The 24,382-nt window shown below is 44.2% G+C and overlaps 1 protein-coding gene across 3 annotated transcripts in view; it reads right to left on the bottom strand.

The window, feature by feature from the left end:
- The window catches only part of kirrel3l (kirre like nephrin family adhesion molecule 3, like), a 32,407-nt gene extending 8,698 nt beyond the window's left edge, over positions 1–23,709 (bottom strand). For 2 of the 3 annotated variants that reach the window (XM_038712496.1, XM_038712498.1), the window contains exons 1-4: positions 23,052–23,709; positions 3,045–3,200; positions 2,294–2,443; positions 178–335 (exon numbers count right to left, since the gene is read on the bottom strand). In XM_038712496.1, coding sequence (XP_038568424.1) covers positions 178–335; positions 2,294–2,443; positions 3,045–3,200; positions 23,052–23,091 — 504 coding nt within the window. In that variant the 5' untranslated portion in view covers positions 23,092–23,709. The remainder of the gene's footprint in view (positions 1–177; positions 336–2,293; positions 2,444–3,044; positions 3,201–23,051) is intronic. The other variant, XM_038712497.1, reaches the window with a different exon arrangement.
- Positions 23,710–24,382: the final 673 nt, after the last annotated feature.

The raw sequence follows: 24,382 nt of genomic DNA, 5'->3' as shown, positions 1-24,382 counted from the left end.
CATGGAAGGAAGATAAATAAAAAGAGAAATGGAAGAAAAGTATTATACCCTAAGAGAAAATCTTTCTGTTTTGAATAGCTGTGCGTTATTTTTTCTGCCCGTTGTTACGTTTTGTAATATTGTGTGGGTGTTAGTGATTGGATGATAGTACTGGGCATAGATCTGTTCTAATGGTACCTTGGAATAAATTGCAGATTCCATGACCTCCCCATCTCTGTACCAAGTGATCTCGGCAGCAGGTTTGGCTCCTGAGGCTTTGCAGGTGAGATTGTGTGGTGTGTGGGCCTTAAGACGCACAACAGGGCCACCCTCCACCACAGGGTCTGATGGAGGAACTGTAAAGCAGAACAAACATACCACTCAAAACAAAACAAAAAAAACTCATTACAGCTCCAGGCCAGCACAGAGCCACATAGAAGGCATACTGATATTGAGCTTGCTGTTGCTCTTAGCTCGGCATCAATTCTTGCAACAGCAAAAGAGGCAAACAATATCTTTTTATGGCCATGTGTCTGTTTAACAAGGTGTAGTTTCAGACAGGAGAAAAGACCAAGAACAGTTGTCATTTGGAGAAAAAAAAACTAGACCTTATTTATTTCCTTTCTTGGGACTAGCATTATTACTCTATTTGCTCTTACTGTTGTATGGTGATGTTTCAGCTGAATTGCTTATTTGTTCATTTATTTGCATGGTTTCGCACGCACCACTGGCAAGCCAAGCGTGCCACCCCTGATGAAGGCGTCCATCTCCCCAACCAATAAGAGAAGGCGTAAACATGGGGTTTGTGCCGGCCTTTCTCGCTCCCTCCACCGAACCAATTTCACTGTGTGTATCTGAATTGTCAGAGGTCCTTCCGTTGCTGCGGCACGGACACTAATGGAATCCGAGTGCTAGGTGATTTTAATTTCCATGCCGATTCCCCTGACTGCACTCCCGCCGTTGACTCCTTTGACTGTGCAGGATTGCTTTGGTCTCATCTGGCCACACTGATTTACACACATACATACACATACGGGCATATGTACACACATACACATGCACAGAAGAAACCCCTCCTCTTTTTACTACTCCTTATGTACACACATAAACATAAAGCATGGATTTCTGAGCCTGACCTGATGGAGCTGATTTAATTTGTTTGTTTATGAAATGCATATAATGTTATTTACCACCAGCTTCGGTCTTCAGATTCCATTTCATGTAGTTATTCAACTTTCTTTTCTGCTTTCACGTGGGCATCTCTATAGCTGTGTGTGGGCATTAGATGGCCGCACTGCTTTGTGCTGCTCTGTGCAGCTTTGACAGTGACACTAGACACAGAAAGGTGGGCTGGTGAACACACGGTAGGTCTCTGAACCTATTCATTTAGCTGAAATTTTCCTAAATACCGCTTGTGATCTCTGATCTGCTTGTCTTTCCATGCCAACCCTATCTGTACCGCCCGTCACCCTGCCTCAATGATGCCTCGGTATACACACCACACAACGGCAACAGATTCAAGTACAACAGGCTCTGTAGTGAAAGCTTCACGCTGAGTGAAGTGGCATCATACCTGTATAATTGTTCCATCTGAGTTGCCCTCTCTGTCTGTGTAATATTATACTTACTTGTAGGTGAATATATGGACAATTGACAGAACTAATTAATGAGTGATATTCCTCTGCATGCCACCAGATGCCAGCAGTGCTTTGCTGATTCTAATTCCCACAAGACCTGGCCCTCCTCCTCAATCAACCCCCCCGCCCCCACCCATGTCTGTGTTAAGAAGTAGATCACTCACATCATGTTAATGTAAAAAACGTCTTGCAGTTGACAAATGTTGTGGCTCACTGTAAAATGTGCTAACTGTGCAGACCCTGACTTTCAAGCGACTACGCAAGTCATTTGTGACTGCAGCAATCACATTATCCAAGACGTCCACAATCTTGATTACTGCTACTGAGAGCAGAGGGGTTTCCTTTTTTTCCCTAGCTGAATCTCTTTGGTTTGAATTACACTTTCAGGACATGATTACAATGGGGTTATCTTTGAGTGATGATAAGGGATTATTTTATGAATTGCTTGATCACTTGGAGTGTTCTGATGTGTTTTTTTTCTTTGTCTATGATGAAGTTGGGATGGGAATGTGATTATCTTTTGTTTGTTGTTCGTTACATTGTTATTTGTATATTTGTCTACATGCTTCTGTGTTTTGTGATGAAGACACTCCCCTGATTCTTCCCAAGCACTGCCAGCCTGCAGGCCTTGGCACGAGGGCTGGCTGTGAGGATCATGCATGAGCTGTGTCTCTTACCTAGTACAGTGAGCTTGGCACGGTGGGAGCGCAGTCCCGCCTGTGTAGCCTGACACTCATACACCGCGTCATCCGCCAACTCTGCCGAATCGATCTGCAAGCTGTGCTCGCCTGATAGCGGGTCGCCCATTAAGGAATAGCGCGTCCAGCCTGCGTGAAGCCAGCACAGAGAATAGAGTCAGAGACAAACAAACACATGATGAAAGGACTATAAAATGAACAGACTTGTGGCTTGAACAAAGGCGAGAGAAACATGGCAATGCTCTGTAAGACACAAAAGCCAGCAGCACCTCACTGGGCCAGGAATTGAGGCGTTGTGTTAGCAGACCAGCGTGAGGCTGGAAATGCAACACGTGAGAAGGCTGCTGCTGCATGAGGAGTCTGTCCTTTAAACACAGACACAATAAAGATGGGGTGGCTAAGGTCAAGAGGAAGCCTCTCCACCTTCTCTCTAGTCTGCCACACATTTAAATGTCAGTGCGTGACAAAAGACAATTGATTATCTACTTTCCTACAAGACCCTTCAAATGCTAAGCAACAAATTAAAGTACGGTGTGTGCAGCAGTAGCCGACCTGTCTACAGGACATTGTTCATTTGCGTAAAACTCCAAAGTTTGACAGAGAGAGGCTTTGTTTCTAATGAGACCTGGCATTGATCGTGGCAAGACAGACAGACACAATAAACACACAGACAACAGAAGAAAAAAGAGAGGGAGAGAGAGACAGACAAAATTAAGGCCAGTGATAATACCTGGTAGGTCTCTCTCTCCACCCAGTGCCAGGCCATCTTTGGTCCATTGTACCATTCCCCGATAACCCACAATGACACAGGGTAGAGTCACTGACTGACTAGATACCACCACCTGGTCTTGGGGTTGCTGGGAGAAGTAGGCTGCTTGGGTGGCTGCTGAGAGAAAAGAGAGAAAGCATGAATAGACATCTCTTAGAATTCACATTTTCATGATGGTAGATGGACAATTCATACCCAAATTCACAAAACAGCTATAAAATATATAGGTAGGCAGACTACCACTAATGGAGTTTCAGAGAATGCAGTGGCAGTACATTTCTGCAGTGCCAGCAGAGATGTAGCATGAAAAAAGTGAAACATGCACTGTAAGGGGTGGAAAAGAAGTAAGAATGAAAGAGAGCAGACTCCCTGGACTGGTCGGCTCACTCTTGTTTTGATGGCACTAGCTGAGAGAATGTGAAAATATTGTTTTCCCCCCTATAGATGTGGCTTATATGAGGAAGAGTCAGCTGTGCCTCATAACTTATTTAACTCTTTCCCAAGACCATATGGTTATATGCTTGCTGACATGAGGCAAACACACTTCTGGGGAGACAAATCTGCCAGTCTTTCAGTGTGCTTTTTGTAAAAATGGATGTTAAACAATCAAAACTCCATTAAAGTTCCCAGGGGACCCATCCGTTTGAGTCTGCTGAAAGTCAGAGGAGACACCTGCCGTCGTTCCGCTGCTGTGTTTAAGTATGGCACACAGTCTCACCGGATTGGCTGGCCTGCCTTCACACGCACACAGAAGCACAGCATGAATATGGATCCATGGTTCCAACTGTTTGTGCCACTATGCTAAAGTTTGACTATTACAAACCCTATTGGCAGGGGACGATAGCAACACTCCAGAGGTAACTAATCCGTAGGGGAAGGTTGGGGGAGAGGGAGAAAAGCAGTTGGTTGGTTATCTAAGTGGGGTGTCTGTGTGAGTTGCGAAGACGACTTAAAAAAAACGTCCTCATTCTCCTCTCTTTCTTTGTTGCTCAGTGGAGAATGGAAGGGAAGGGGGACAGAGGAAGATAAAGAGGGTTCTATTCAGGCAGCGCTAAGCCCCCCCTGAACTGCTTCTCTTGGTGGGAGCGCTTAAACAGACAGGGTTGCCACCCCCCTCCCAGCAAAGAAAGCCACTGAAAGGAGGGCAACATACGGTGGCCAGAGACGCGCTATTGTCCTCTTGTCCCTCTCTTTTAATAGGCCTCTTCATTTCCAATCAATCCTGCTAAATGCAAGTTTAATAGCTTTTCAATAGCAGCTTTTCCCCCTAGAGGGTAGCTGGGATTTTCTCTCTCTGTCTCTCTCTCACCCTTTTCTCTTTTCCTCGTCTCTTCCCGTTCTTCCTTACTCCATTCTCTCCAGTTTTTCATTCTTTTTGAAAGGGGGGCTTCCGAGGTTGTTGGCAGTATTTATTCCACACTCAATTATCCACTTCATCTCAGGGTGCACCACAGACTGAACCCTGCCCCTCGCCTCCCCTCTCCCTTTGCACCCTCCTGCCTCTGTCACCCAACAGCACAATTAAAGCCGCCAAACAGTGAGTTCATCAGGAACGTGAGTTCTCCATGGCTCAGACCGTTGTGGTTCTCAACAACTGCCTGAAAGCCCATTTTCACATGCGCCCAATCTCTCTCACTCTCTATCGTGGGCCAAAAGAGATGTTAATAGATAGCTGAAAAGAAAAGAAAAAGATAGTAAACTATGCATGTTAGTTCGCCAATCATGTCCTCCCTGTACATTATTTTACCAGAGTGTTTGAAAAGCCTATCTGTGCATGCAAACAGGTAGGCTGTATGTGTGTCACGCACTGTGGATCAAAAGAGGCCAATTTGAGAGCGTCAATGAAAAGTGAAACGCCTTCTAGCTCAGACTATTAGGCATTTAGCGAAGGCTGGCATTTTCCCATCATACCTTCAAAAATGCAGTTTTTACAGTCTGCCTGCCTGTCCCTAACATTCTGCCTTTAAAAGCTATTGAGTGTTTTCATATGCCTCCCCTTACAGAGCGAGTTAAGGGTTTTCCTCTTTGTACTTGCAACAGTACAAACATTGATTGCAATTAAGTATCTTGCCCAGAGTATCTAAATGTTTACAATGGGTAATAATTCACTGCAATGGTTGATTGTTCAGATGGATTACATGCATTGAATTGTTTCTCTTTACCTCACCCACATACGATTTCTCACCCTCACATATGGCAATTAACCCCACACGCACACACACATACTAATGCTGGCGTACAAATATAGAGTACAGAGTATGTGCTGTAGCGAATGTCTTCACACCATATGAGTGATTCATTGCTCTCCAGATCCCTTATTGAAAATGCTCAACAGAACATCTCGACTGGCTAATGACTCATGCCAGATTCCTTTAATTCCTCCTTGCTGAATTAGACAATTCTTTGACGGTGTATTAGCAGCTTAATTACATGAATACATTTCTGACGAGGAGAGAGGGAGGAACAGAACCAGACAAAGAAACAGTGGAGGAGAGGCAGTCAGAAGAAGTAGGGAGCTGTGGGTGTGAAGAGGCTTGCTCTTGGTGTGCTGCAGTGTCACGTACACACATGCATGTATACAAATACACCACAGCTTTCAGTGTTTTTACCAGACTCAAAATGAGGACTATTGGCTGCAATCAAATCACATTTGAAAAGAAAGATTTGAATCCCCTTGAAATCCCAGCAGTTCTGCAGTAGATGTGAGTTTATTTACCATGTCCCCTTGAATGTTACGCAGGTAAATATATACATTAGAGTAGTTTCTACCACATGTGGTGTGCCTAATGTTACTTAGAAGGCAGTTAAAATTTAGATTTACAAGTCCTCATCACAAAAAAATTCAACATTTACTTTCTTACCTTTGCTGTTTGGGTGTGTGTTTGTGTGTGCATGTGTGTGTGTGCTTTTCCAGCCCCCAGTAACAAGGTCAAAACACATTTGGCCCGATACATTTTAATCCGGATTTCTCAAAATGGAATATCATTTCACGCCACTGGATGCACATTGGGCAAACTTTATGTGTGTGCGCACTTCTTTCCGACTGTGTGAGCTCAGTGTGTGTCTGTGTTTGCCTAGCAAAAAATGTGCCATTTATGTTTATTTCTGTGTGTGTGTGTGTGTGTGTGTGTGTGTGTGTGAGCATCTGAATGTGTGAATGAGTGTGGAGGGTGGGGCAGTGTTAATAGGGAAAGCAACTTGTCAGGCACCGGAGGGCACATTTAGCAGTTACTTTGACACAGTGACTTTGCCGTTTCGGTCACATGGTCTCAGTTAAGTGCAAAAACAGCCTCTCCGACTTGGACACAACCTATTAAAGAGCTTTGCGTCGACCCTGCCTGCACTCTTCATCTGAACTGATAGGGATACATTCACATCAGGAAGGATCAGGAAGAGATGGACAGATGTCAGCAATGATCTGTCCACCACTGGACATCTGCCTTGTCTAGAATTAGATTGAACCAGTCACTGTGTGTGTGTGTGTGTGTGTGTGTGTGCTGAAAATGTGTATGTGTGTGTGTGTGTGTGTGTGTGTGCTGAAAATGTGTATGTGTAAGTGCTGGCCATGATGCTAAAGACTGAGAGAGATAATAGCACTGCAGATGACCTTTAGATAAAATGTGGATCTAACACACACAATCCAGTGCATTTACTACCAAGTCACTGCAGTCATAATCTGCTATGCCATTTTGGTAATCTGACCCCCGCCCCCATAAATCAATTTAACCCAGCATTAAAAAAGTCAGGTCCTTCAAATAAAAGATAAAATAACATCACTCTCTTGTTTGAGAACAGCTCAGGCACTGTTCATTTCTCCTGTTTTTACAGTGACACTCAACTGCATACATACATTCGCTGAGAGGCTTCAAGCTGCGTTCGCAGAGAGTCCCTATTTTAGTCCTGATTTTATTCCATATCCTCATTCCCATCCATTGCAAAAAGTGCAACATCCAGTCCTGTGGGGTCTATAAATATAAGTGCTCTCAACTTGACTGGACAATTTGCTCTGTGCAGTAATAATTCAAAACGTTAAAAAATAGCACCCGATATCTACTTGCATTTTTTGCCCCAGTGGCGGTGGCAGAATCCTGCGGCCAGCTGGTGTGAGTTTTCCACAATAAGAGCCAAGGAGGAGGAAAAGCAGACAAAACCGCAGCAGAAAAGAAGGCAATTGGCAAAAAAGTGTCAAGCTTGGAATAAACAGCCCCTTTCCCCAAATGCCATCCATTGTGCCTTGTCTAGATAAGGCTTCTAAATCGGGCTGGAAAATGCAAGCTCCATTTCTCTCTGTATGGAATTATTATCCCTTTGTTTTGAGTCAGGCTCTTTTGTCTTTCCCTTCCTGTGTGTGTGCGTGTGTGTGTGTGTGCGTGTGTATACAAACAGACAGGAGTGCTGAGAAAGCTGGACCAAAGAGTAAGTCCCAAAGGGGACCCTGCACCCATCTCGTGTTTGATCTGGCCACTAAGCTCATTACCATGACTCCTACAGAACTTCTGAGGGCTTCATGGGGGCCAATAACATATACCACCCACCAACTTGTGGCTCCGTGGCACCCAACACATGCATGTGTGTATGCCACTATGTTTTTCTTTGACTTGGACCGTTGCAAACAGCCTCAGCTTGTGCCTCTGCAGATGGCCTCCTCTCTCACACCTTAATGTGTTCATGGCCTCTCTTCCATCCTGTCTCTCCCACGTTGCATTCCAACTGCACTCCCACCCACCCACTTTCACTATCTTTTCTCCCACTCTGCGTTTTTGTGCCCAAATTGCAGTCTAACAGCTTTTTAAGAGCTGTTTTGCTGGAGTTTAATCCTCCTAGCCTCCCCTTTCAGCCTTTATTCCATTGTGAAAATCTTGGCTCAGACCTAGACCCTTTTTACAGAGTGAACCCGCTCATCCACACAGCCCCCCCCCCAGATGCCATTGCTGGTTCCCTCTACAATCCAGCCCCATCCCCATTCCTCTGTTTATCACTCATACGTCTACAGTCAGTGGGCCATGATCCCTGAAATCAATGTCTAGCAGGCCCCCTTTGAGAGTTATATAAGGTGTTACTAATTGTTTGATTTGACTCCGTTTCAGCTGTCATCTCTTGCCAGCCTCTCCCTTTCACTTTCTCTCCCCATTTCTTCCTCTCCTCTATCCTATATCCCCTGTCCTTTTCTCTCGCTCTCTGCAGCCCTGGTGCGAAAATCACAGGGGCTTGTGTCAGCTTGTCAACACAACACTCAAGAAAGCAGGGTAAAGGGAACAATATAAAAAAAAAAGAGCAGGCACTACATGTTAGAAAAAACGTAAAAACTGTGGAAAGGTAAAAATGGAAAAAATGGTCTCCCGTCAGCTTCCAATTGCAAAGGAGCGGGTCTGAGAGAGGATTGATGGAACGCTGTAATCAGTCTGTCTCCAAGGCTGTCACCACGAGGTTTTTCTCTGCTGGAATAGGGCACTGTACACATCAGGACAGTAGTGAAGCTGATCGCATGGGCGAGCAGTGCCAGAGTTTCTCCCTGGGAACCCGCAACAGCAGATACAGTGGAGAGAGTAATCGAGTGGCATGCATACAAGGAGGGGAAGGAGGAGGAGGCCGGGGGGGGGACCAAGAGTGCTGATGTGACATAGTCAGTGTTTGAGTGTAGTCACTGTGCTGCAGTGCCCATGCAATGTGCCATAAATACACTAATTCTTATACTGTCATCTCACACTTACTGCACACACACACACACACATAAATGTACAGTCACTGTCACGGTCCCATATCTTTAGGGTTTGTAGTGGGCAGAAGCATCTCTCTGAGTATAATTCTAGCACAGCTTTTAAACAGCTCCACCACTCTGAAGCCAAGAGCCAAAGAGCTGGGAGCCGACTCCATGTAGACAGATAGCAAGTGACTGGCTGGCTGTCAGGAGGACAGGAAATAAAAAGCCATATAAAAAAAAGAGAGAAAAGGGGAGGGAGTCAGTGTCAGTGGTGGCGGTATGAAATTGTCTGCACACATCAGCCAGCAATGTTGACAACATGTTGATTGAGCTAGTCTTGTCATTTCGTGTCATTCCTGCTTACCCCCTGGTGTTTTCACTACAAGACAGCTGCTGGCTGGATCTATGTCACTGTTCCAGCCCTTTTCTGTCCCCCCTGCTTTTCTCTCTCGCTTTTTCTTTCTGTCTCCGTATCCCAATTTCCCTCACTGGGCTCCCCTACCTCCCCCTCTTTCACCAGTGTTTGGACGGAAGGGCTTTCAGTATAATTTACTGTGCTTTTAAATCATTAACTTCTTGCCCTGGTTTAGTGTGTGCATAACAGCTGACATGGTGGATAAAACAGCTATGGTACGCAACATGTGAAAGAAAGCCTTCTCAAAGATGGGGCAGGACTTTAAAAAAAAAAGTAAATATTTTCATTCCCTGCCACAGACATGACAAGTACACATAACAAATATGTATAAATAATAGATTAAAAATCCATAAAACAATGAAGGGATCATGTTAAAATTGCCTCCATCTCTTGCTTTTTCTAAAAGGCACTGGAAATGAAAACAAAAGAATTCTCTACATAGATTCTGTACTGGGACTCTGGGCCTAATGCCCTGGGGTGTCAATTAATTTCGTCTAGGGATTTGCGGCCTACTCTTCCTAATTGAGCCCAGTGGAGACCCCCTTGGCTCTTCACGATAGGAAGTAGTGCGTTTCATAATTAATACTCCCCCCCCCCTTTATTATTATTATTTTTTAATGAGGGTGGTAATGTTGTAAATGTATGCATCTCATTAGAGTAAAAGGGCCATCTACACTATTGTTCACTTCTGCAGTGTTTGCTGCTGGTGAGATGATGATTCAGAAGCAGAAACTGCACATTGAAGTCAAAGCTGTGCTTTTGTGTGTGTTTGAATATAAAACAGAGCTAGCTCAATGAGAGTCTCATTAGTGTTGCTTAATATGTGTGCTTTTTAAAGCTTAGAGGTTAATGCCCGGCAAGCCTCCATTTCACTGGAGCTCTCTTTAATTTGATGCATAATTCTTTTTTGTCAGCAGCTGACAAGAGCCCCTTCAGAGTAAGCAGCTGAGCTGTGTTGTGAACTCTGCGTCCAACAGGAACACAAAGGCACAAAAACACTTCTAATTAAACCTGTTTAAAATGTTTCTCTTCACTCTCCTTCTCATGCTCACTTCACATTACAGAAGTTATTTCTGAACTATCCTATCTTCCTATCTCTCTGTCCAGAGAACATAACTCCTGGCGATTAAACAAATTACCTCCTCTCCCAGGAGAGCCATGGATCCAGTGAAAACAATGAGTGTGCTTCACAATGCTGCCGCCTCTCTGTTCTTACAAACTGCCTTAGAATTGCCATTTATTAATCAATGTCTGTGGTTAGTCTGTGACCAGACATTCTGTTCCCTTTTCATCTAGAGGTGGAGGAAAGTTTTAATTTAACATCAAATTTTTATTCTGTTCATCAGATTGCCTGTAACTTGAATTATTCCTTTACAATTACTGATGACTAAGAGCTTCCAGAACACAAGAAAGGGAGGGAAAAAATGTTACCTGCCGACCTCAATACATCCTGCTTTGTGTTGAGAAAAAGAAGGGAAGGGGAAAACTAATTTCCTGAAACTCCATTTCTTAAGCGTTGATTAGTAAAGGAGCATAATTAGAGTGAAATGTGAAGTCAGGTTTTTTCAGATTGCACCGCTTCCTCTAGAAAAATCAGGCCATGATTAATGAATAAATGATTAATGAGCGAACTAATTAATCAATTAATTATTAAGCAAGCATTCTGAACAAGAAACGGGTAGGATGATGGTGAACAGTGGATATAAGAGATGGTTAGGTTGTGTGTTAGAGAAAAAAGGATTTAGGATAATCTGCCTGTTTGTTCTGTCAGTTTGTTTTGTCTACCGTTACAGGGGAGGATGAGGAAGAGAGTGGATGGGAGGAGATGGAAGGCTCAGCTTTATCTTCAGCTTCCTGAGTCTTGTGTGAGAGCCCTGACCTCAAAATACTACATTTGCTAGTTCCCCCATATGTCTTGGGGTCAGGTCTATAGGTTACGCACTAGTGAAGCCTGGCATAACACTTGCCAACTACAGTGATGAAGTTTGCATTGAGCTGCAAAAGGCAAAAAGAGCCACGGTCAGCACCTCTGAAATGGCGGAGTAACCCAAAGTTCCCTTCTCTAACCAGTCGTCTCTCCTCCCCCCTGTCTTTAACTAGGACACCCCATCAATCTTTGATAATGTGCAGTGTGGGTCTCTCCTGTGTGACCAGGCTGATGAGACATCACAGCAGGGATTGATGTATGAAATGCAGGCTCTGAATGTAACTGTGATATACTGACCGTTTCAAGTCAAGTTTGACCTTTTTTTCCCGGATATTAATCGCTACAGTGAAAGAATATATGTGTGATATATCCCTCCCCCAGGAGCGCCGTACACTTTATTCTTTGGCATGGGCTTCTTCTATACCTTTATCTTAGTGAAGGTGGGGGCTTTTTCAAGTCTGCCAAAAGTCCCCAGAGCTGCTACACAACAGGATATGGGGCACAAAATGTTATTTTATAAGCGGATGGGTTTATTGTTTCTATTAAAATGCAGCATTACTCTATAAAGCTGCATTTTCCCCGCCTCCCCTCGACACCCGGAAACACATCCTCAAAGCAAGAACATGAGAGAAGGATCTTTCATCCCTGCATATCTTTCCTGGCGTTTACTGCTGGCCTTAATAACAGAGCTGTGAGTGACGGAGGCAGAGTGTGCTTGGAGAATCTCAAGGGGCTTTGATGGAGGCAAGCGATGGAGCTGCAGCAAGCTGAGGGCAAGATCATGCTTACGTTTATCCGCTCAAAGTGCTTTGTGAAGTTCTTGTATACTTTACCTTTTCCCTAACACTCCTTTTACTTCACCGTATTTTCTAGTCTGTTGTTTTTCTCTGACAGCCACTGGCTGGACTAGTGCTGTATTCTGTCCTAATCATACCATGGCATTGTAGATTTCCTCAGAGTCAACTGGGTGTGAATAGGTCTTTGTCATGCTGGGTGGGTTGGCTCTTTGACTGAGAAACCCTGGGCATATGGTGGCTGTGTGTTGGGATGTATCATGGCAAAGAACGCTGTGGGTTGGGCTCTTGACCCTTGCCTGGCCTATAACACCTTACCGGCTGCAGCAAAGTCTGAGGCTTGATGAACTTAAACACTTCATTGTGCAGTCTGTTTTGGGGTGTTTTTTCTTTGGGGTTTTACTCTGGATGACGAATGCACGGGTTGCAGTAGGGGCAGATGTGTGCTATGTGACTGTTTTACCAAACACTTAGCACGCGCCTTTTCTTGGGCTGCAGTGACACACACAAATGGACACATACTTTGTCTGCAACACATTGTTTACACAGTAGAAGTAAATCTATGCTGGGCGGTAACAGTGCCTGTACCCTTGATGGCCAGACTTCTACAGAGAAATCTCCTTTTGTCCTGGTACGATAAGACTGTTAATTAAGTGTCTAACAGGAATGTCTAGAGCTTCCACTGTGGTGATATTGCCACCCAAATAGGACCACATTACATAGGGAAATGAGTTCAGCTACCATCCACATGTCTACTCATACTACAAAGACAACAAAAGGAAACCTTAAAATGTTGAAAGACATCTCTTGAGCCCTTTTCTCTCTCATACATTCTATCTGTCTATCTCTATCTGCAAAACAAGACTTTCTTTGCAGGTCACATCTACTGAGATGCCTCAGGTTTTGGGCTCTGATAAACAAGTGGAGCATTACACGCTCTTACGTCCATCTGGTGAGATGATCGATCATTAGACAGCGTGTGGAGATAACTCCCTTAGCTTGCCTGCTGGCTACCACTGATCCCATATCACCCTCGCAGGATATGGTATGAATCACAGGAAGTTGAGATCAATCTATATAGATTGTGCTGCTTGATTACAAATGGAAAAAAAATCCCATTTGGCTTAGCTACTCGAATGCCTCAGTCTGGCTGTGCTTGTGTCAATGTGTGGGTGTGTGTGACATGTGCATCTGCGTGTGTAAAAATAATAGCTTTTTAAGTTTCTCCTTTTACTGATTTGTGATATTTTTTGAGCCCTCTCTACAATCTGTCCTACCTTCATTCATTTACTTTGCTCAGTCCATCCTGCTCTTAAATCTCCCTTCTTGAGGGAGTCGTCTTTTAAATCTTAATTAAAACAGACTCCAAAACCCCCCACCCTCCCAGGGGCTGGCTGAAAGCAGCTTAGAACAATCAAGAGGACGGATTAGAAGTGAGAAGAAAAGAAGAGAAGAGGAGACGCAAGAGGGAGGGAGGGGGGGTAAAAACAACAACGAGAATAGAACAGCAGAGAAAAATTTTGAGAGGAGAGAGAGAGAAATGACCCCTTTCCTTCATCCCTCCGATCCTCTCTCCTTCCCCCTTTGCTCTGCCTCTCTCTCTCTCTCGGGGCTCTGGAGTCTTGCCCTGACCTATTGACATTCAGCTTCTTGGCAGATTAAGCAGCGAATGGAGCCTCTGGAAAGGGTAAACACACTGGAGGAACAATGACCAACAGGCGGCAACCTTATTGGATTCTAATTAACTGCCAGGAGAGATGGCTAGGGGCATGTTAAGTGCTGTGGGACACAAGTTAGAGCCCCGGACCTTAAGTACAACAACTCACATCACCTACTTTCTCCTCCTTTCTTGTAGATTGTCTCTGTCTTCCTTTATCTTCCTCTGTATCTCTCTATCCTCACTATTCTTCTCTCTTTCAATCTATTTGCCCGCTGTTTCACATATGGCCCATGAGAATGGCAAGCAGAGGCTTTTAAAGCACTCCTCCGAGAGCTATTTGCCATCACTCTTTCCTGGGCTACCTCTCCTTTTCTTTCTCACCCTCTTTTTTTAACAGGGTAGAACGAGACTCATCCCCCAGAGGTAGCTGTTTGAGCGATACGGTTAAAATGGGCTGAAAAATTGGGAGAGATTATTTGATATTGAACAGATTGAATTATCTGGAGTGAGGGCAATGGATGAAGGAGAGCAAAATCATTTTTCTGCATCACCCTCGGGGGGGACACTCCCGGAGGGTGTGAGGAAGCTAAACGGGAAGGAGCGAAGAGCTGAACCTCAGTGATGACATATGTGAAAATACGGCCAATTCTTTTTTTTTGTATTCCTATCCCAATTAACCGAAGCACTAATTTGAGTGTGAGCCCAAGCAGGTCTCCCTATAAGTGTGAACTTTCTCACTGGTGCAGTGGGTCCTCTGTCTTTGAGCGATCACCTGATTATGCCCACTCACAATGGTGCTGTGTGCTGTTTCTGGGGTCCCCTGTAAGGATCCACAAGATAATTAGACTGGTCTCATTAATGTGTTTGTGTGAGTGAGGGCCCTGGCCATCATGGGTTTAAGCTGACACAGAAGGAGGGGGTAGATAAATGCCCTGCTAGAGACAGGCCATCGTCACCTCAGCAGGCATTTAAAGCAATTCATTAATTGGTGTGATAACAGCCACACAAACACACACACACACTCTCACACCTGTATGCCAATACACATACTAATGCTATGGGTATTCCATGAACCCCGTTGCTTGTTAACACATTACCTGGGATCAAAGAGGCAAATGCTGGAAGGAGAGAGGACTAGAGGAGTCATTATTTGTTGAGGAAAATTGCAGCCCTGCGTTATGTTTGTCCTTTGGCAAAGCTGGCAGAATGGAGGTCTCATCCGTTTCACAAAACGGAACGATCTCTTCCCTCGTTACCATCATATGAAAGTCTTTGAAATCCTCAGAGTACTTTTTAAAAAAAAATCAAAGCTGGGAGGAAATGAATCGGAGCTTCAGTTGTGATCCAAGCCTGGAGGTATAAAAGGGATCCACATGACTACTGTCCATTTCCACACCATTACAGCAACAGTCATGGCTGTAATAGGTTGAATCGGGCCATTGATTTCTCTCATGCACCCTCTCTTTCACCCAAAAAACTAGTCTGTGCCAGTTCTGAGATACACCCAGTTCTCTTTTAACAAAACATCACATGCTTAGAGACAGCTCACACAAAACTTAAACCCAATAAAAGAACCCTCTCACACATACAACCAATACAATATGTCCCAGCTTGAGTTCCTGGGGAGTTAAACAAAGGACCAAGTTTAAATTGGCTTTTAAAAAACTCCCCAGCACAATCAGGGAGTTGACTTGAGCTACTATAGTGTGTCAGAAGACTGTTAAGAGAAAGAAGGGTAGTTAGGTCAAGGTCTGTAGTGCAGTGAATGGCTAATCTACAGTGTGATGGCTCAAGAGCTTCCCTCAACCGGCTTCAATACCTTAACTACCCCTCAATCTTTGGTCAGCTGTTTTAACTGGTCTTTGATTGAGTGGCTTCATTAAAGGGCTATTTATCTTTTCCTGTATCACAGTCCTGAAAGACTGGTGACAAGCTCAACACACCCACGCACCACCTACATGTGAATCTCAGCAAAAACACAACTGCATTAGCACGCACAGAACATTCAGCAACATCTACTAGCTAAGAACATGGTCCTTTTCATTTAGATGAAAACATGTAAAATATTATTTTTTTAAACTGTGCCAAACGTTCAAATTCTCTTTCTCTTTTACCAGACAACCTACATTACTTTGTCAGCTTTACTGCAGCTTTACTGCAGCTTCACCGCTTCCGAAAGTCACCAGTCCTCTCAAGAAGACTGTCCCAAGCCCTGTAGCCTGGGATGCCTTCGAGGGTCTGGCATGCGGCTGTGTTGAAATTGAATTCCGCCTGAACAAAATAGCAGGCCAGATCAAATCATGACCTCACACAGAGACCCTCCCAAACAAGCCACAACAAACAGCTTTCTGTAGCCACTCTGTCTTTGATCTGAAGAAGCAGAGATGAGATCAGTCTCCTCTTTCCTCTCTTCTCTTTTGCCCTTCTCTCTTTTTCTTTACGACACCTTCTTCTATCTCTCTTTCCCCTCCCGCTGAGCAGGTGTATTAAATGAGGTGGCTAGTCCAACAGCATCAGGCTGCACCTCAAAGTGCAGTCTCTGAAGAGGGCTTTTCTCTCTTTCCCTCTTATCTTTTATCCCCTCCATCACCCCATCTCCTCTACTCTCCGTTTTCCTTTCCCTTTATCCCTCTCCATCCCCTTTACTTCTTTTAACATGTTCCCTCGCACTCTTGAATGTGAAATGGAGAGGGCTTTGACTCTTATCTATTTAAATTCATCTACACCTCTCTGTCTATCTCCCTCTGTGCATCTCTCTCTCAGCCTATTGTCTGTTTAGCTATACATCTAATTATGCTGTCTCACTTATGTAATTAGCGCAAAAAATAAATGGCTGCCGTAGCTTTGTCTCTCCCCTTCACCCCTCCCGTTGCAGGCTCTGAGAAAACAAATTATGGAGAACAATAGGTACAAATGGCTTCTGCACCAAACCACATGATGGATGCAGCCTGGGTTCCCTGCATCTCATCCCTTCCTTTTCCCCTTCCTCACTTTCTCTCTTTAGGCTCCCTCCCTTCTCCATTATCTCCAGCTCTATATGTCTCTGTTTGGAAACAGGGGAAGACTTGAGCACTCTCTTGCCCAACTACCCTATCATTGTATGGCTGTATCATCTGTCTTCCCTTCTTGGCACTGACACTATATTCACAGTGACATCATATTAGGCAAGGTCCTTTTTCTATCCCTTTCTTTCTCTTTCTCTCACTCTGCTTTACTCTCTCTTTCCCTTCTCCTGCTGTTGTCCCCACTGGCACTCTCTTCTCCTCCATCCCCCAGAGCATTCTATACACCCCGACTGCAAAGTAAACGCCTGGGACTTTCTAAAGCAAACAGCCAGCATCCTGTGCCGTAGCCCCATCTGTGGATAGTCTGAGTAGGGAACAATCAGTCCCTCTCCTCCTCTGCCTCGTTCTCTTTCCAGCCCCCTGGGATCTGCACAGCACTAGGATGTCTCAGTCAGACGGGTGCAATGTGCTGGAACAATGGTTGGGCTGCTTCTTCCAGGAGGGGTATTAGGTTCACCTCAGCCAGCTTGGGAAGCACTTAGCCATGTGTTCTTGCCCTCCTTGCTACAGCTTTACAGGAATGTGGCAGAAGCAGAAAAGCCTCCCACTATACACCTTCCTTACCTCACCCTCATACACCCCCTATCCACAACTTCACACTCACACACTGACACATACATGCATGCACGCACACAACCACTTTCTGCCTGTCCAAATATACACCTGAGATCTAATGTTTAGCCTGAGGTATTGAAACATCAACTTTCTATTAATCCCCCTCAGACTTGCAGTCAGTTACACCTTTGTTGTTTTTCACCTCTGCCATGATGGAAGAAAAACAGCAGGTTTGGTTTACACTAATACAAGCATATCCATTACCTGAAATGCTAGGCTTCTGGCAGTAAATCCCTTTGACCCCTCTGCCTTCCTTTTCTTTCTTTCTTTCACCCTCTCTCCCTCCCCCTTATTCTCATGCTGAGCCCATTGCCGTTTCTGCATCGGCTTTCTTTGGCCAAACAGACAGCAAGGGAGAGACACACCTTACCCTCCCACTGGTTCAACCGCCACCCACCTCCTACAACTCACACACTTCACTGTTCCTCACGTCTCACACAGCTCAATAACATTAACATGTTTTGGCATTGAGAGAGCTGTAGTTAAAAGCCCAATCGATAAGCTTTGACTGACACCCCTCAGTTGATAGCAAATTGGCTGTCTTCTCTCGCAGACCTCCCAGGGTGAGGTTTCTCAGCCCTGTACAAAATGGAAAAATGGAAATTAAAGACAGTGCTACCCTTTCTCCAACCCTTCACGCAGCCTCCTACAACAACACAGAGCAGTCTTTCATTGTGCCGAGGAAGAAGAGACTGAGCCACAGCCAACCTACTATTTTGGTTAATGGTTGAGTCACTAACACAATATTAGCCCTGGTGTTCCAGGCAGTTTGAACTGACAGGAAGGAGAGATGAAAGGAAGAATAATAAGAAGGGGAGGACTGGACTTCAAGAAACGAGTAGTTGGAGTATTTAGTCCCACAAGGGTATGAACTGTTTCCACCACTAATAAAGTGAGCAGCAGGCAGGCAGTCTCTTGTTTTCTTGAATGTGTTTTTACCCCTAGTTGGTTAAGGAGATGACATATCCTGAGAGATGGAGCATCATTAATTAGACAGTTGGACTTTGACTAATCGCTCCAGAAAGAGCACACAGCCCTGAAGATACCATACACTCATCTCAGGTTATCATCCTTTGTGTGCCCTTGACCTCTGTTTGTGTGTGTGTGTTGATGATGTGCACAACATGCCATTATAAGCCCTGGTACACACAGCTAAATATTTCATATATTTTATTTAGTAAGTGTCAATGACAATCAAAAAGAGAAGTTAAATAAATCATCATCTAGTGTTAAATAAATGCTGTCTGTAGTACTAACTGAACTTTTCTTTTTCCAGAGCCCCTTCTCAGTCGCCAGAATCCTTCTCCAACTGAGCTATCTTTAATACAAGGTTAAGGAACACGGCTGAGGAAGATAACACAGGAACAGATATTGCTGCAATGCAAAAGATAAATTTCAATTTGCTGTTGGTTTCTGTGTCTCGGGCAGGAGATATGAAATTCTTGTCTTGCAGGGCAGGAATTGATTGGAAAATAAAAATGAATGTGTGGTCTAGTATGTCTGCGATTCTTCTGTTGTATGTTGGTTTCTGGGCTTAGGGTCTTTTGAAATGGTGATACATCTCTCTAGAAGGAAGTGACACTTGCAGTTTAGGGGGGAGAGATAAATGCAATCCAAGTATTTCCTAAAATAGCTGCTACTGTATAAACGTGACTGTTTCCGATGGGGACGCAGGGGGGGAGGGGGGACGCGAGGGGGTGTTAATGTTTTGGTTTTCTCTATTCTTTTCATAACTGTGTTTGTAATGAAGAGTAAAAGAGTAAACAAGTTTGTGCTGCTGTCCCCACCAGTCTGTATACTGATGATACTGCCTGAAGAGCTGTAACTGTGGAAGAAGACTCCAGACAGTGGCAGGAAGCTCGACCCCTCCATTGTCCTATTCCTTGTCATTTCCTCCCCAGATCCCCCGATTGCCCCAGAGGAAGACAAGGTGAGGATGTGCAAAGACAGACACAAGGAGAAAGCAAAGACAAAAAGAGGATGGGTGTGCAGAGGTAAAAATAATAGTGGAAGAGGCCAAGTGCCATCCGTAGTTTGCTACCTGGCCACTTTGGCTTCCTGTGTTGAGCCATACCAGCATACACATCCAGTTAAGTTCTTAACAGCTGATAACAAAGCCTCAGGACACACTGCCAAGTTCTTTATCTGTGTTTACCCGCATGGCAAAGCTGATTAGAGACCGGCAACATTATGAAGCCCCATTGTTTCCTTTCTCCTTCCAGTTTCTCCTTCCTTACACGTAGCAAGTGCGTGTGAGGGAAGGGGAGAATTTCTGTTTATGAAGAAGGGCAGAAAGACAATGTGTGCATGACACGTCTTCAGAATGAGAAAAAACAGCACGCCATTGTATCAGATCTTGATCATTCATTACCGTCTGTTTGTGTGTCTGCATGACCAAATGATCGTGAGAGTGAAAAACAGAGTTTTGTTAAAATGCTTAGGACTACTAAAATGAATACATAACTTGGATTTAGATTAAGATATAAACTATAGCTACAACACATGTGTAGATCTTTATATTTGAATTGTGGCCACAACTGAACGTTGTAACTTCAGATATAATGTTCAATATCAATAAAACACCCCAGCAGCAAACCCATTACCCAGAGTTCACTTAGACAGGAAATCAAAGTAGGCCAAAATTCATCTATATCTTTGCCATGACTATGTCTCCTAAATAATGCAAGACACTTCTGTTCAAGTCCCGGCTGTGCTGAGATTCTGCTGTGTCTGCACTATTGTGCACCTCGTATCTAACACTCCTCATCGGTTGGCTGGGGTTCTTGCCACCAAACTTTCTCCCACTTACCTACTTTATCCTCAATCTCTTTGTATCACAGAGACACACAAGGACTGGAATTGATAGAGGGAGAGAAATGGAAAACTCAAAGGACACGATTCGAGAGCATGAGTATGTTTGTGTGAGTTCGTGTGTGTTTGTGTTTGTGTATTTGTGTAACAGAGAGAGAGACAGAGTAACAAGACGGAGAAAAGGTTAACGATGCTCAGCGGTCTTCCTCAGTGTTTCCTGCTGCTTGTCAGCTTAATCATTAAGATACTGGTGACACATCCGAGTCATATCCCTGCAACAAGAGTCCCCTCCCTCCTCCGTCCTCCATCCCCTCTGCCCATCCTGACTCCCTCAACAAGAATTCAAAGAGCAGCAGAACAGCAGTTCATGAAATATGCACAGTTCCCTAAAGCAAACCTCTTGGGCCATACTGCCACTGCGTCCACAAACATATCTGCACTGCATGAGGAAAAGACAAATCTCTGGTAATGGGAAAGGGAAGGAAGATGGGATGGGGAGAGGCTTGGTCAGAGCTTATCACTCCCTCAGCTAAATATCAGCTCTCTGTGTTTGTGTGCTCGGAAGAAGTGTGTGTGTGAACCAGCTTTCAACCTTTGGTGAAAGTCTGCCAGCCGCCTCTGGCCCATTAAGCAGATATGCTCTCATGTCCTTGTGTCCCATAGTCACACATTCTGCAACCAGGCAAAAGAGTTGTGAGAAGAAGCAAGGTGGAACATTTCCTTGGCGTTACACTATAGTGAGACACGACAGGCGACACGACTTAAGAGGAAGGGAGAGAAACTTGTAATCTCAGCTCACAGCCTTTGAACTTGGGCCGATGAGATGCAAGCGACCCAAAGCAAAAGGTTCCAAAGAAGAGCTCACTGAAGATTACTCAGAATACTGATGCAGTGTGGAATCCAATTCCTCTGGGAACCCAGGGGACTTTCCGGGAAAGTAAATTATCGGTGATGTACAAGACTACATACATACAAATGTATGCTGTATGCCATACATAAATTTCAAAGTGAAGCCACATGCTTTGGCCAAATTTTTATACTGTGTGAGACTGCCACAATAAATGAGGTCTAGGGTCTCTTAGGTTCTAATTAGGACAGCTGTTTCCATTTTCATTATTTGTGTGTGTGTGTGTGTGTGTGTGTGTGTGTTGGGGTTGAGATCAGGGGAAATTTGCCACTGTCTGGCTACCGCCCTTTCTCATCCAGCTGTTGCTAGTCTGTCAGGGAGCAGAGGTCTGCTGGTGTCATATCCCTCCCCAGAGCTTTGAATAATGACAAAAGCATGCGGAACCAGGGCTGAAGGTAAAGATGTACTCACAACAAATTGCTATTAAGCACGCTTTGCCATTTGCGATCTTGAAAGCTGGGGAAACTGCATGTGATTCAGTCTGGAAGGAAACGAACACTCTCTGGTTGAGGCAGAGGAACAAGAAAGCCTAAAATATTTTTGATTTCATTATTCCTTTTGTTCCTCCCAGAGAAGATCTGTTGAACATTTGCTTACATTTACATATATTCACTTATTTAATGAATATAAAGAGTTAATACAATGCACTAGTTTATCAATGACTCTGAATAATGCTGATAAGTCAACAGTTGCTCAGTGTTAATTTCTGAAAGCTTCTTTTTTTGGTATCAAGACATTTACAGCACTAAATTATCAGAGTACATTTTACCAGCTGCCCAGAGAGCCTTCTTGTTCATACTAATTACATTTATGCTGAAAAAAACAGATATTCTGTTCTCTGTCTCACTCTATGCTAATTCTATAACAGGATCACTTTAATAATAACACAGACATGGTTAGGTATAGAGAATAAATACAGTTCGAAAAACTACATTTTTAAGCCAGACATACATCAAATTAAGTAAAAAAAAAAGAAGAAACTATTAATTTGTGTAATTTTTCCATAGAACTTTATGCTGATAATGGGTGGTATGAGTAATAGCAAGGTATGGGATTTTTTGCCATAAAGATCATACACAAACTACAGTAGGCAACTCAATTCTGCAAACAAAAAGCTGCAGGGGTGGTGGTGCGGTGGGCAGACAGGTGCGTTATGTCTCTGCCTGTCTCCCGAAAAACAAATCCTCCCCCTCTCTGTCTCTCACTCTCTCCATTCCTTTCTTACTCACTCTCTCCACCTCTCCCCCTCTCACTCTGCCTTGCTCCATCAGAAACGCATACAGCGAGACAGTGCTCCCCCCATAATAGACCATGCGCCCTTCTATCTGTTTACGCACCGTTCACAGTGACCACGATTGTACTGGATTACGACTCACAGGGAAAAACTTCAGACAAAATAATAAACATAATTTCCCCGTTTTATGAGGCTAAACCTCTTGTTTTAATGGAAATCAATCTGGGGACCACTGACAAACTTCGGGGAAAGGGGATATGGAGCTCTGCAAGGCGCTGTGTCATAGAACAGCGCTTTAGCTCTAGCTATTATCCTCACCTACTTAAATATCCCAGCATTTCTTCCTCATTTTAAAACACGAGAGAATTTATTGTGACTGATCGCATGTGTTCGCACACACCTTGCAGTCCGGAGCAACATATAGGCCTACTGGTATTTAAAAAAGGGTACAAGTTAAACTTCACGCTCGTGCGCACTGCATCCATAACCCCATGCTTATCCACTAGAACAGAGAGATCTCTCTCGCACACATCCAAAATCTGAACCAGAACCAGAACAATCACAGCTACCCCGAGTTAGGCTATACAGTGCCACCGTTCACCGGTGCTCCTAGTCAGCTTGCAGATAGTGAAACCTCCCTGTGTAATCAGTCTTTCAAAACTGATTAAACATTTGCCGGCAATTAACAGCAGTGGACTGTAGCACTGCAGCATAACAGTTACCCCTCTGTAACAACGCGCTGGATGGCTTGACGCAGCGCGCCAGTATGGAGCGCGGTCCGTCCTCTCCATCAATAAACACCTGCATGCTAAATGATGAGAAACAAAAGCATGGCTTACCTGTGACCATAAGGCAAAAGATGAGGTATAACGCCGTCATTTTAAGTGTTTAGTAGATTCTGGTCGCTGATTGTGTTGCGTGGAAGGATTGATTCGCTCCGTCTATGCGACTGAGGTGGTTATGGTCCAGCCCGGCACCGGAATATCACCGCACGGACAAGCTTACTGGGATCGTCTGCGATAGCATCCAGTTTAAAGGAATGGTTCTGAATGGTCCAAACAGTTTGCAAACTCTCAGTCAACAATTCATCTCCACAGTTTGTAACTTTCCCCGCTGCATCAGCTTCTTTTCCCTGTCACGCTGGCACAGCTTTTTTGTTTGTTTTTTTACCTCTCACTGTGCTCTCTAACAGTCCATTTCTGAATCGATGTTTCAATCAGTAGGTTCGTCCACTGTCCACTTTTTTAACCTGCTTGAGCATGCTGCGCTGGAACGCGATCTCTCCTCCTCGACAGTGCGCAGTGATAAACCCCAGGTGAAGTTGCCTCTCGCCTCAGCCGCTGGAGTCTCTCACTCTGTTCCCACTGTAACACACTCACTCCTTCTCTCTCACTCACACTCTTCCCCTGTCGATCTCCTCTGTTTACTTCGCACTCCCTCCTGCCAATAGGAAATGCGCACTGACAGTCAAATGGTGAGGGGGGGATACACCAAATCCGGCAGTAGCTGAGCAGGAGCTCTCTGCCTCAGATGCATGCCAGGGGGGGTCCACCGGCCCCCGCCCATAGGGGCCCGCTATTGGCTGAGCGGGCAACAAGGGGAGGGTATTTAAAACACTTACTGAGTTAAATGACTGCCCTAACACTTTTGGGTGGAGTAGCCCACATGGAGACTTGAATTTCACAGAATATAGTGATGGACAGGCAATGTGGTCCATGTTTTGTAGGACAATGTAGATATTGTTGTAATATAGTGATGCACTTTTAAATGTAATATTACAGTATTGTAACAGCGTTCATGGTAACAAGCTCTATATAAACCTCAATTTTGAGAATGTTTAATCCTTAACCCACATTTATGTCCCTTAATTACTTATAATTGCAACTTTGTTATTTAAGCATGTTGAGACTTAACATGAGTTAAAGTCATGTTTTACACATCAGTCACTAAAATTAATTCTGAGGTTTTTATTGACAGGCTCATCGGAAACCTTTCCGTCTTCTGAGAAAGGTTACAGAACAACCCCTTCGCTTTTGTCAATCGTGGGTGAATTTCTGATAAAAATGGAAATTTTAACATTGAAAAAGAGTATCCAGTTCAATCCCTTACCTCCATTACCCAACAGAACTGGGTATTTATTAAGCTGAATTATGTGAAAGTAGTTGCATTA

Source organism: Micropterus salmoides, unplaced genomic scaffold, assembly GCF_014851395.1.
Source record: "Micropterus salmoides isolate LMB-PRFRI ecotype aquatic unplaced genomic scaffold, ASM1485139v1 Ms_hic_scaffold_11, whole genome shotgun sequence".
Classification (NCBI taxonomy): Eukaryota; Metazoa; Chordata; class Actinopteri; order Centrarchiformes; family Centrarchidae; genus Micropterus; species Micropterus salmoides.
The sequence above is the reverse complement of the archived record's forward strand: the minus strand, read 5'-3'. Positions and strand labels throughout refer to the sequence as shown.